The sequence below is a fragment of the Vigna unguiculata genome, chromosome 1, assembly GCF_004118075.2.
Source record: "Vigna unguiculata cultivar IT97K-499-35 chromosome 1, ASM411807v1, whole genome shotgun sequence".
Taxonomy (NCBI): domain Eukaryota; kingdom Viridiplantae; phylum Streptophyta; class Magnoliopsida; order Fabales; family Fabaceae; genus Vigna; species Vigna unguiculata.
In genome coordinates, this window is record NC_040279.1 from 6,848,806 (window position 1) to 6,861,511 (window position 12,706).

At 35.5% G+C, this 12,706-nt stretch overlaps 3 protein-coding genes across 5 annotated transcripts; all 3 read left to right on the forward strand.

The window, feature by feature from the left end:
- The first annotated feature begins 728 nt into the window (after positions 1–728).
- On the forward strand, positions 729–3,893 carry LOC114170958. The gene is made up of 3 exons (XM_028056325.1): positions 729–931; positions 3,015–3,122; positions 3,439–3,893. Exons 1-3 carry the CDS (start codon positions 869–871, stop codon positions 3,658–3,660), a joined length of 393 nt encoding a protein of 130 aa, XP_027912126.1. The 5' UTR covers positions 729–868; the 3' UTR covers positions 3,661–3,893.
- A 272-nt stretch (positions 3,894–4,165) lies between these two features.
- LOC114170575 (putative pentatricopeptide repeat-containing protein At1g03510) lies at positions 4,166–6,741 on the forward strand. Its single transcript, XM_028056118.1, has one exon. It carries the CDS (start codon positions 4,455–4,457, stop codon positions 5,748–5,750), a length of 1,296 nt encoding a protein of 431 aa, XP_027911919.1. The 5' UTR covers positions 4,166–4,454; the 3' UTR covers positions 5,751–6,741.
- On the forward strand, positions 5,773–12,500 carry LOC114170666 (DAR GTPase 2, mitochondrial). Of its 3 annotated transcripts, none has more exons than XM_028056312.1 (9): positions 5,773–6,283; positions 7,455–7,680; positions 7,763–7,867; positions 8,453–8,530; positions 9,137–9,293; positions 9,427–9,497; positions 10,891–10,987; positions 11,747–11,952; positions 12,051–12,500. In XM_028056312.1, exons 2-9 carry the CDS (start codon positions 7,522–7,524, stop codon positions 12,285–12,287), a joined length of 1,110 nt encoding a protein of 369 aa, XP_027912113.1. In that variant the 5' UTR covers positions 5,773–6,283; positions 7,455–7,521; the 3' UTR covers positions 12,288–12,500. The 3 variants fall into 3 exon arrangements, with proteins under 3 accessions (XP_027912113.1, XP_027912027.1, XP_027912102.1); XM_028056226.1 differs by having other exon boundaries at positions 5,777–6,283; positions 12,036–12,500; XM_028056301.1 differs by having other exon boundaries at positions 5,777–6,283; positions 7,463–7,680; positions 12,036–12,500.
- Positions 12,501–12,706: the final 206 nt, after the last annotated feature.

The window sequence follows — 12,706 nt, forward strand, 5'->3', positions numbered from 1 at the left end:
TCGTATTATAGAGTATATATATAGGGTTCAATAAACATGTGTTAATAATTTATATATGATAATAGGATGATGAGATAGTAACAATATAACAAAAAGATAATACTAACTTATTATATTAATCGAACTTAAGTTTAATTGAGGTCATTCAAACTTTACGTTTGGAAGTAAAATTCTTTATAAAAAACGACTTTGGACCTCGACTAATATGAGTATTACGTTAGGAGCTTATATATTGTTTTAATTGACTAATATGAGTATTACATTAGGAGCTTACATATTGTTTTAATACTTAATTAAGTTTTAAGTTTCTAACAAATTTAATAATTTTAAAATTTTAAAATTTTGTAATTTTATAAATTTGTAATTATCATAATTTATAAATTTGTAATTTTACAATTTTATATATTTATAATTTTATAATCTTCTGGTTTATAATTTGATAATTTTATTACTTTGTAATTTCATAATTTCGTAAGTTTGTAATTTTATATTTTATTAATTTAATAATTTCATATTAACACTAAGACAAAATCGAGACACATCATCCGACTAATGCTCATATAATAAAATTAACAGAAAAATCAAATTAGAAGCTTAAATAAAAAAATATATAATTTTTAATAATTATACAAATTTATTAAAAATTTATAATTTTTTTAAGCCTAAAATTATTAAATGCAAATACCAATTAACCGTCAATATCTCATCAGGTTTTTTCCAATTTAGAGATGTTTTTTTTTTTCTCACACCGTCTCTTGTCTCTCACTTCCTCTCTGTTCTGCTAAAACAGGGGGAAAGAGAGAAAACGGGAGAGCGTCTTTGAAAGCATCAACAACATCACTAATCAGAGCGGTTTCAGAGAAATCCCATGGGAGAGGAAGGCAAACCCGACGCTCAGCTCTTTCAGCTTCTCTCCAATCTTCTCCTGCAGGTTCGTCTTTTCATCTCAATCTCTTATTAGTTTTTCAATATCTTGTTCCAATTTCGAATTAACCTTCAATTTTCCTTTTTTATGGAATTTGATCATTTCGGTATCTCACTGTTTGCCATCTTATGATTCTGAGATCCGTCAATTGCGTTTCTGTTGCTATTTTATTCTGGTTTCGTGCTTCAATCCAGTTGAATTTTACATCCTGTATTCTACTCCCTTTGTTTTTACAACTTTTCATCATGCCTTTTGAGGTTGCTGAATTGTGGTTAATCCTTGTTAGGGTGAATGTAATTGTATCAACGGTGTGTTTTCCTCTATTTGCTTAATATTACTCGTAGTGACTCGTGAGAGTTTGTTGTTTCTCTTGTGGAAAGTAAAGGGTTACTGCAACTGTGTGGTTGGCTAAATGGCAAATCCTATTTATCTGTTGTTGTTTGTGTGATTCCTTGAAGATGGGGGGCATAATCGTTCTAGAGCCAAAACAATCATGCTTTGTAATTTTTTGTTCTTTGTTCTTAAAATCTGTGAATTTGGGAGATAAAAGCAATTTTCTAGTTATTCTGATATGTCATGATCTGAATTTGTATGATAAATACGAGTCTTAGATGAATAATTGGAAGTCAATCGTTCTTTGTGAGATGTAGTTAGATACCATCATATCAAAACATTAGAGTCTTATAAAAAAAAATCAAACAAAAATTTGATGGGTATTGATATGAGTTAAAAGAATAACTAGCATGACGCTGCGGTCATCAATTTTCATCAGACACTGTCCTTACCCTTTTGAGAATGATTTCCTTTGATCATCCTTCTTCTAGCTGCATGATTTCTTGTGTTTCTTAGCTTTCATTGCATCTGCGATGGCTGCGTGACTCAAGCATCCAAAATTTTGACTGTGCAGCCAGTGTCTGCATTCATTGTGCCATCATCTGATATAGTTAGTACACCCTAGAGCTCTAATACTGTAATACGTTTGTCCGGAATTAACAATATCGTTGTGAACGTATTGACGTATAGCCACATCTTTTTCATCAACTCATGACCTATCACTCATTTTTCATGTCAGCATTATATCTCCTTTGTCCATGTTTCAATTATGAATGATTTTTGGATAATAGTGATGCAAGGGAAAACAAAAACGTAATTATATCTACCTTTAATAGTGTGTTTGGACCAAGTTATTGATTGATCATTGATAAGAGTAATCGTTTGTTTTCAAAGTTCGGAGGTGAAGGAGCACTAGTGTTGGATATTGTAAAATGACTGCCAAAACCACGTTCCGTTAGGCTGGGTTGTAGTACAATCAATAGTTTTTAATGGTTTCACTTAAAGTCTTTCTTGATCTACTTGAGCAATGAGCATCTAATTAGTGGATTATTGTCCATGTGGTCAACACTTTCAACTGGCACTTCTGATGTTCTTTTCAACTGTTCAAATTTGAGGATACTGTATCAAAATGATAAGGGCAGCCATGTTTGTGAGCAGTAGACGTAAGTAATACAGATCCTTTCCCTTGCAATGGGAGAGGCTGCTGTTTCTAGGATATTTACCAGAGACTCTAAAATGAGTATACTGTACACAAAAAGAAAAAATATATAGCCTTTCTGTTGAAATTACGGAGCTGTGGATTTCTACATTAAGAATCTGTACTGTGAATTTTACATAACCGTTTACAGTGTAATGAACTGAATTTTCTGTATTGTAGTGTTTTCTGGCTGAGAAGAATATCTGAATAGTGTTAAGCGATCTATACTTCATGTAACTACGATCTTAATCCCCTGTTTCTTATAATTAGATTTAACTTGATTTCAATTTTCTTGTAAACATAACAGGAGTAGTAGACTAATTTTTTCACCTCTATGAATTTGATTTGTTTTACTCATGATTTTAATATCTATGGTCGTTGTTTCTACAAATTGCTAACTTCTAAATCACTTAATATAGTCATTTCTATTGCATAAATTGAAGATTGTTACATATAAATGCTTCTTCACTGGATTCCATCCACAGTTTCACTTCCAATGCAATATGTCTTAACAATGGTTGTTGTATAATATACTCATGCATTCTTTATGGTAAATAGGTGGAAGAACTGACGAATCAAGAAGAAGTTGAGCTCCGTTCTAAAATTGAAACCCTTGGAGTAGAGGTTACAAAAGTTCCTTCAAAGTCAACCCAGCACCTTAACGAGGTGATTTTCACTTTATAGTCAGCCATTAATCAATGTAGAGTTCTCTTATACATGTTGATATGGGTTAGAATGTGAAAATTTTATATCATATCTTAGATTATCCTCAGAAGTAGTTTTCTTATTTCCTCGTTGTCTCTTAGGATTAGCGACCATCTTTCTTTTCTTATGATGTTATTTCTTAATTGGTCAGGATTATGATTAGTGTAAATGAGGGTTAGTTAGCACTTGAAGTTTTGTGAACATAACAAACACAACCTCAACAAAAGGAAATAACATTCTGGTTTTGTTATTTTATTTTCTTTGTTTATCTGCATAGGTGGAAATCGCCAAGGAGTTGGACAAATTATCAGCAAGATTAGATGATCTTGATGAGATGATATCGACCTCAATGGCTTCAGATCCACAGGTGCAATCATTGTTGAGTGATACAGCTGATGTGTGGATGCCAGTTATCACAGCAACCTCTGAGGAAAGACGCAATTTCACAGCAGTTACTGGGGATAACACCGCCCAACCAGATGCCGAAAAGTCTCAATAGCTTCCTATTTTCTTGGCTTTAAGATTGGACTATTGTTTGAAGAAGCACTAAAAACCAGTGTTTCAATATATTCTTATTGGCGTATCAATCAAATATTGAAATTGGGAAAAGATAGAAAAAGGAAGATCTTACTTGTTGGGTTTTGAGCCATTCTACAAGGGGAGAGTTGTTGAGCATGATAAGATCTTTGGTGCAATATCCCATCAGAAGCCGATCCTCATAATCTTCACTTACATTCTGATTTCTCTAATTCTTCCCAGAGACCCAAGTTAAGTTATTTTTCCACGTGCTAAATCAAATTTTCTTCATGGAAAAATAATACCATTTTATGAAATCACGTCTTAGTGAATACTAATTTTTATCTGTTTTCACTATTCCCGGCTCACACCATAAGTTCAACTCTTTTTAATTGGAACCAAGACTTAAACAATATTACCGCCCTTTTTCTAGTTAAATGCATTAAATTTTATTAATATCCTTATTTAAGAAAAAAAAAAAACAAAATTGCATGCTATATATTATAATTGTGATGATTGGATTTAAACAATGTTCAGCAAACCATCTTTCCAAAGATCGTTTATTAGAAGGCTGTCTAATATTAAGATGAGTGACACAGTCTAGTGTGTGTTTATTGTAATAGTCTTTAAAAAATTTAACCTGGATAAATTTGTAACCTAATATTTATTGTTTGAGTAATTGGATGAATGAAGTATCCATCAAAATTCATAACGTGACTCAGATTAAAGTTTTTGATAGAGAAGCCACAACACTTTGGTCGTCACAGACAGTGAACGATGGTGTGGTACTCCGGCGCCCACCAGCTCTTACTCCACTACACCAAACTCATGTCCTCCCACGTGTCCAACTCTCGTCACGACGCCGCCATCTCCCTCTTCCACCACCTCCACTCCACCCTCCTCCTCCCCATGGACCCCCACCTCCTCTCCCTCACCCTCAAGTCCTGCACCGCCCTCAACCTCCCCCTCCTCGCCACCTCCCTCCACGCCCACGCCGCCAAGTCCTCCTTCCTCTCCAACCCCTTCGTCGCCTCCGCCCTTCTCCACCTCTACGGCTCCCGCATCTCCCTCCCACTCGCCCACCACCTCTTCATCCAAATACCCCACCCACACCGAAACGTCGTCGTCTGGAACTCCATCATCTCCCTCCACGCCCACAGTAACAACCTCTCCCTCGCCCTCCGCCTCTTCCACTCCCTCGACACCGCCCCCACCGACTCCACCTTCAACCCCATCATCTCCGCCCTCGCCCCCTCCCATCCCCTCCAATCCATCTCCTTCTACCGCCAAATGCGCCTCCACAACCTCAAACCACGCCTCATTACACTTTTATCTCTCCTCCCCGCCTGCGTCAACCTCGCCGCGCTTAACCTAATCAAAGAGATCCACGGTTACGCCGTCAGGAACTCCATCCACCCGCACCACCAATTCAGCAGCGCCTTGGTCGAAGCCTACGGAAGATGCGGTTCTCTTCGTTGCTCCACTTTGATGTTTTCGACGATGAGGGACGAGGACAAGGACGTGGTTGCGTGGAGCAGTTTGATTTCGGCCTGCGCTTTGCACGGCCAGGCGGAGACGGCTCTGGCGACTTTTCGGCGGATGGAGACCGCCGGCGTGCGGCCCGACGGAATTGCGTTTCTCGGGGTTTTGAAGGCTTGCAGTCATGCTGGTTTGGCGGACGAGGCGCTGTGGTTTTTTGCGAGGATGCGGGGGGAGTATGGTGTGGAGCCCGGGAGTGACCATTACTCGTGTTTGGTGGATGTTTTAGGAAGAGCGGGGAGGTTGCAGGAGGCGTATGCGGTGATTCGGGGGATGCCGGTGGAGGTGACGGCGAAGGCGTGGGGGGCGCTGCTTGGGGCTTGTAGGAATTTTGGGGAGTTGAGGCTTGCGGAGGTTGCGGCGCGGGCGTTGGCGGAGGTGGAGCCGGGGAATGCCGGTAATTATGTGCTGTTAGGGAAGATGTATGCGAGTGTGGGAAGGATGGAGGAGGCGCAGAGGGTGAGGATGGACATGAAGGAGAAGGGGGTGAAGGTTTCTGCTGGGAGTAGTTGGGTTGTGTATTCTGAGGTGTGATCATGTTTGGAATCATGTGTTGATGAAATTAGCTTCATGTAAGAATGGGGAGTGAAGGAAACAAAAGAACTGGCAGTGGAATCAAGTAATTTCTGTCACAATGTTGTTTTGTATCAAATGAATTAGAAGGAAAATGCCATGCCATGAAAGTGGTTCGTGCATTCTGAGTCATGATGTTTGGCATTGCGTGATTTTGTGTCAAATGATGTAACATGAAAAGGGAGGAGTGCAGTGATGAAATGGCAGGGAAATTGGAAGGGAAACAAAATGAAAGAGTGCAGTTGGAAAGAGGATGAAGTTGAACTTGTGACTTCTTGTCTTGGTGCTGATATGGATTTAAGTTCTTGAGTTTTTGGGTACTAACAGGACTTAGACATTTCAAGATAAATATAGATATGTAGACACCACCCTTTTAATGGGAAGAGATCAGCGAAGAAGAGTAAGAAGAAAGGTTCTTCAGAGAAGAAAAACCCGTTACCGTCGGCGAGTGAGAGGCCAACTAAGGAGAGGAAAACGATTTCACAGTTGATAAGGTATGGCATTTGTGTTATTTGATTAGGTATTTATATGATTATTTCACAATCTGTTCTTGATTCCAAATTGTTTCGGTTGTTGCGTGGATCGTGTATCTTTGATTTAGACCTGCAAATTAATTTTCCAAATGCATTGATTAATCTATTTGGTGACATGAGCGCCGACAGCTCCGTCGACGGTGGCCGCCGTCGTCGCCGGCGTGTAAGGTTGAGCAGGTGCGTGACCCAGGGCTAGGGGTTGTTGTGCTACGTTGAAGATGATGGTTGGGAGAAGAAAGATACGTGTAAAGAATTTAGGTTTTAGGGGTTTTTTTAAAGATGGGCTGAGACGCTTTTGCTCCGCCCACCCAGTTTTCAATCTTTGCACCCCTCCCATTTTGTGTTTTGAATCTATTTGGGTTTACAAAGCGTACATTTTGTTTATTGCACACACCACGTTATTTTATTTCTTACACCCATGTCTATGCACCTCCACATATTATTACTCATATTATTACTCGCTTGTTTTTGATTTGTTGTTGAGCTACTCCTGCACCCCGCAATTGCTATACACACTTTCCATTAATTGCTCAATCCATCACTCATTGTTTTTATTTTTATTTTTCTTTCCTAAATAACTTTAATAAAATGTTCAATATTTTATTAAAGTTCCTTCCATTAGTTCCTTCCGTTAGTTCCTTATATTTCCATTACCATTATTCAACATGTAAAACACATTTCCTTTTTTATTTTGAATAAATATTAGCTTTTGTTTTGTAAGTTTTGCAAAATAATTATAGATTTCTTGTGGAATTTTTAAGGTTTTATAAGTCCTACAGGAGTGTTTCTATAATTTATACCCATGCCATTATAAAAAGAAATATCATTTGGTAACTTCTTTGATATTATGTTTTAATAATAGAATAATTTAGCTTTCAAAAAATAAAAACAATTTATTTAAATAATAAAAAAGATAATTAAATGTCTTCTCTTTTTTAAAAATGTTCAGGACATTATTTTTGTAATATTATTCTTACCGAAATAATATTCATATATATATATATATATATATGAATATTATTAATATTTTTTTATATAGTTAATAAAACTTATTCCTATCGATATATTTTAAATAAAAATGTTCAATATTTTCTTATTCTGTTAAATAACAAATTGTATTGATTGTTCATAGTGTCACAGTGTGTAGTCTCCTCGTGTGAGAAGCATGTTTGCGAAACAGATGCTGCGTTAAGTGGAGCATGGCAGCAACGAGTTTGGGCAGACGAATTGGCACAGTGGTAAAGGAAGAGCTGAGAAGTAAGGGAGCATGGCGCGATTCTCTTATGGCCGCCGCTTCTCGTGCAATCGCAGAAAGAATTCCGTTGGCGAATCTCGTCGTCCAAGTCAGAGATGCAAGGGTCTGTTTCTTACTTATTTTAATCAATCATTATTCGTTTCTTTAACTCCTTCACACACTCTCCTATTCTTTTCGTTTTTCAGATTCCCTTGTCCTCTGAATGCGAGATACTCAGAAACTACCCACTTCCCCATAAACAAATCATAGTGCTCAACAAAATGGATCTTGCGGGTGCATCGAATGTGAAGGTATGGCTTCTTTTTCAGCTTTTTTATTTCTTCAACTGTTTTGAAGGTTCGGGGAAATTCTGCTGCCTATCCATATGTAAATAACAGTAGAAGTTTTGAGGGAGCATGTCTTTTTAGTCTTTGCATTTTGGTCTAATGTTGTTGAAATTAAAGCTAACATGAAACATTAATTTATAAAATAAATAAATTCATAAATAACATAGGACTGTCAGGTACCTCAGCGTTTTTCTCTTGGAATGTGGTTTTCTGTGTATTTTGTTGTAGAACATGGTAGCACTGAAAATTGAAAGTGGTGATAAAAGAAAATTAAATTAAATGAGAAAAGTTGTGTGCCAACAAATTAGTAATGTGCTTCTACATAGAGCTCTCGAGGGACAGCTAAGATAACTAGAGTAATCAATAATGCCATGTAGGCTAACTTGCTAACCAAATTAGTGGTTAAACCAATAAACTATTCTAACAAATTGATTAGTGGAGTTTAAACAAGCTCAATTTGATAATTATTTCGAGAGATTAGTGAAATTGTATTACTTTTATATTTACTAATTAATGATTTATTTGTTTTAATAAATGTTTTGTGAATAGGCATGGGTGGAATATTTTAGGGAAATGAACTGCGTATCTTGTGGAGTCAATGCTCATAACAAGGAGAACATCAGACAGGTAAACTGTTTGTTCCCTTTTTTTCCATTCTTCCAAAGAGCCTCAGGAATGAATGGTCTTATTTGTCATGGTTTTGGCATTGTTTATAAAGTGTTAAAGCACATGGAACCAAGTTTCTAATTTTGAATCTTATTGCTGTGTACAATCATGTTTAAATTGATTTGAATAAATTTCTGTAAGACGCATCTGTAGTTTAGCCTGTAGCACACATGAATAGTACTGAGAAACTGTTTAACTCTTTAAGTAGTAAGCACAACATATCAATGAAACGTTTGTACTGTATTGATGCTGCTCCTCTTGTCCTTTGTTCTCCTTTAAGCAGTAAGCAAAATCTATCAATTAGAGGTTCCTTTTGGACCTTTTTGTTTGATTTAGTGAGTTTTTATATTTGGTATTGGAGCTCCCAGTTCCTACGCTTTTATTGGTAAAATGAGACAAATTTTGTCCCAGTTTGTAAAAGGTTTTCCATGGAATGACAAGCGCAATTATTTGCATTGTTATATATTACTTTTTTTTTTAAATTTATTATTATTATTTTGTAATAAATATTAACTTTATAGTTGTTCATGAACTAAATTACTAATAAGGATATTTGCTTTTAGTCAGCTTCTAAGCCTTATACAACGCCAAGTGAGTGAACTGAAGAGAGATGATCAATGTGACAATAATTATACCGCTACAGTAATGTTAATTGGGATTCCAAATGTTGGTAAGTCGGCACTTATCAATGCTTTGCATCAAGTGGGGAGAATCAATGCAGCAGGTATTCAAATTATTATTACAATTCTAGTAGAGCAAGCTAAATGACATGCTTAACTCGGTGTGTGTGTGTGTGTGTGTCACAAATTTTCTGTTTTATCTTATACATTTTTTTTTGTTCACTTTTTATTTTATAGAAAAAGGAAAGCTAAAGCATGCAACTGTCAGTCCAGAACCAAGAGAGACTAAAAACATTCGAAGTTTTAAGGTTAGCCATTTGTTTTCTTTATATATTATATTATTTTTCATAATGTGAACTATCAGTTTATAACTTTTCTGTTGTGCAGTCTCATTCTCCCTCGGGTAATTTTTTTTAAGAATTTCATTTCATCATGTTAACAGAACAATAAGTGATGAATGATAGTTTTAATTCTTGGTAGGTTTTTTGTGCACAGACTTGCTCCATCTAGGCATCTTACATTACCAGATATCTAATATGCTTGTGAAAGATGGTCATGTTTGATGTTTACTTTGTTTGATGTTTAGTGTAAATAAACATTTTCACAAGAGTTGTATTATATACATAATTGGAGAATCCAGTTGTGAACATAATTGGAGCATCCAGTTGTGATTATAATTGAAGCATATTTGGGCAAGTATTCAATTTCATATCTTGTAATTATGATCTCAATGTTGCTAATTCATACTAAAAAACAGAATAAGATTGAGTATTAAAGATTTCATGACTTTGTCTGTGTCAAGTACAATCAAAGACTTAAGATGATGAGATTGGTGAATGTAATTAGTGGAGAGTTGAATAATCAGGCTTAAATATTAAAAGATTTCAGGAATACTTCAATGGCAAGTATAATCCAACACTCAAGATGATATTGCTGAATGTAATGAGTGACTAGTTGGAGAGATGAATGATGCTGAAATTGGAGATGAGTGGGTTTCTAAGGGCGATTATATGGAGAGAGCATATCATCGTAATGAGGAAAAGAGGGACTTCTTCAACTAGTAAACAAAAATTTTTTGAGCTTAAAAAGATTTGGAAAATGTTAGTCAGGAGAAATGAGAAGAAAATTTGCCAAATGTTAAACAAGGAAAATAATTATATTGGGTAGCAGGATGATTAGTATTTTAATGTGTCAAAAGTGTACATTCATGAAATTATGAACACAAATTATTTAAGTCTATCTTTTTTTCTACAATGCTATCTGCCATAATGGTATGGCAGTTTTTCCAGCTCACTGCCATAGGCTGTTATCCACTATTGATATCCATGTTGGTAGGCTTAAAAAATAATTGAGAATGTTAGTTGCTTGTGTTCTTCCTAGGTATTCCAACATGTAAAACTGTTGTATACTTTTGAGAATGTACTTAGAAAATAAAGGAATCAACTTTTGGCATGGTTGCTGTTATATTTAATAAGATGACTTGCACCTCAGGAAACAGTTTAGAAGTGATAAATTTCTAGTTGAAGAAAATAGCCGTGTAAATGTTTAGAGAAGGTTGGTGTCCATTGTGCACTTTGTTGGCCTATCTATGCTACTATAATCTCCATACCTGTTTCCCTGTTTTACATCTCGTTAACTCATACGTGAATTAGTACGTCTTTTGTGTTTTTCTCACTTTTGAAACTTCTGCTTTCCGTTCAGATTGGTAGCCATCCCAATATTTATGTGTTAGACACTCCAGCTGTTTTATCTCCCGAGAATCTTAATGTTGCTGTTTTATCTAAATTAATTTTAACAGGTATGTTTAATTGATTTTCCTTTTTCTCCGTTTCTTGGCTTAAATGAATATTATTAAACCTCTGCATAATTTTTATACTTGTAGATTAGAACAGAAGACAAAATTAGTTAGCAATCAACAATATACCAATTGTTTTTGTTTCCTTAGGTGGCGCTTCAAGTATCTTGCGTCCATAGTATAAAATGACAAGGAAATAGAGGGTGGTGTAAATGGTAAGATTCACACATGTGGATGAAATGAAATAATGCTCAAGGAAAACTTTCACTGCAAATATAAGACGACCCAGAATGTTGGGTGGTTCAGAGCCAACCAGAAAATACATTTAGTACCACAAAGATGAAAATATTACTATGGATGTGGAGACCCACAAGACAATATTATGAACTGAATCATTAGAGAGAAAATTGGGATAACATCTAACGTGTAAAAGATGGTAGAATCTGGCCTTCAATAATTTCGGCTTGCGGGGAGATGACTTGTAGAAGATATTTAGTGTAAGAACCAAACTCTCTAAAATAAATAAATAAAAATACTCTGAAATAAATAGAAAGATTTTTGAAGATATTTTCTCCTAATAAATATGGAGATATTGAAAATCTTTTTATCTTAATAATTCACTATTTACAACAAAGTCCTAATGATGTTAATTTATCAAATGGAGGGTAGTCTAACAGTTAGCAGTATAAAGCATAATTTAGATTTAAATGGTATGTCATTGCAGATGATATCACTCATACCTTCATTTCAATGTTTATCCAGGAGCAGTTGGGGATTGTTTAGTCAGGAGAAAAGAAGTTGCCCAATATTTTCTAGCTATACTCAACTCTAGTGACCAATACAAGAAATGGGCAAAACTATTTATGAAGGATAATGATAGATCATTCCTTAATGGCACAACAGAACAGTTGACTAGCTCTGAGTTGCATATGAAGAAGAAAATCCAATTCCAGACAGATCACACACAGGTAATGTTTTCTACTGTATGATTAAAACAATAGTAATTGTAATCTCTCAAAGTTTACATGCATTTTAACTTTTGGTTTCCCAGGACTGCATAGTGCAGGATGTTCGACGGAAACTTTTTGAAACAATTTCATCTTTGGAAGGCGAAATAAAATGTGAAGATGAAATGCTTGCACTCGTTGATAGGCAGTTTAGTGCCTTGCAGGAAGCTTTCCATGTTTCGGGTGAATGTGAAGAAGATGCTCATGACAAGGTTGCTGGGAAGTTGCTTAATCTTTTTCGTACTGGCCGTATTGGACATTATATTTTAGATCATCTTCCCGGAAAGATTCAATGATACCAATACTTCATGTAGGAGCTACTCATTTTCTCTCTTTTCATTTCACCTCTTTCTTTTAATTTGTTGTAACTATTTTTGGTTAAGAGTTAGGATTACTTAAGTGTATATATAGGTGTCAAATGTATCTTGAACGTATTGTCCCATGTTATCTTTACAATAGTTTTATTACTGTAATGACTTATCATCATAGTGTTTTAATTATTTTTCTAACTTTTAGTTTCAAAATAGACTTATAGTTTAAGAATGAGTTAAAATGTTGAAAATAATTTCCTTGTTGGTTGGTTAATGTAGGTTTTTTTGTATTTAGGGGTTCTTTTAAATTCAAATTTGTAAAATTGGGTCTGTTGAATTTTTTTTGCAAAATAGGGTCAAGTCGTCGGGGTGGAGGACAACATTAAAGGTGAAGTTGTTCTCCA

Coding starts and splice junctions, on each gene's coding strand:
- LOC114170958 (XM_028056325.1), top strand. CDS start 869: ATGGGAGAGGAAGGCAAACCCGACGCTCAGCTCTTTCAGCTTCTCTCC. Junction 932..3,014: donor TCTCCAATCTTCTCCTGCAG/GTTCGTCTTTTC, acceptor TATGGTAAATAG/GTGGAAGAACTGACGAATCA. Junction 3,123..3,438: donor CAACCCAGCACCTTAACGAG/GTGATTTTCACT, acceptor TTATCTGCATAG/GTGGAAATCGCCAAGGAGTT.
- LOC114170575 (XM_028056118.1), top strand. CDS start 4,455: ATGGTGTGGTACTCCGGCGCCCACCAGCTCTTACTCCACTACACCAAA.
- LOC114170666 (XM_028056226.1), top strand. CDS start 7,522: ATGGCAGCAACGAGTTTGGGCAGACGAATTGGCACAGTGGTAAAGGAA. Junction 10,988..11,746: donor ATCTAAATTAATTTTAACAG/GTATGTTTAATT, acceptor ATGTTTATCCAG/GAGCAGTTGGGGATTGTTTA. Junction 11,953..12,035: donor TCCAGACAGATCACACACAG/GTAATGTTTTCT, acceptor TTGGTTTCCCAG/GACTGCATAGTGCAGGATGT.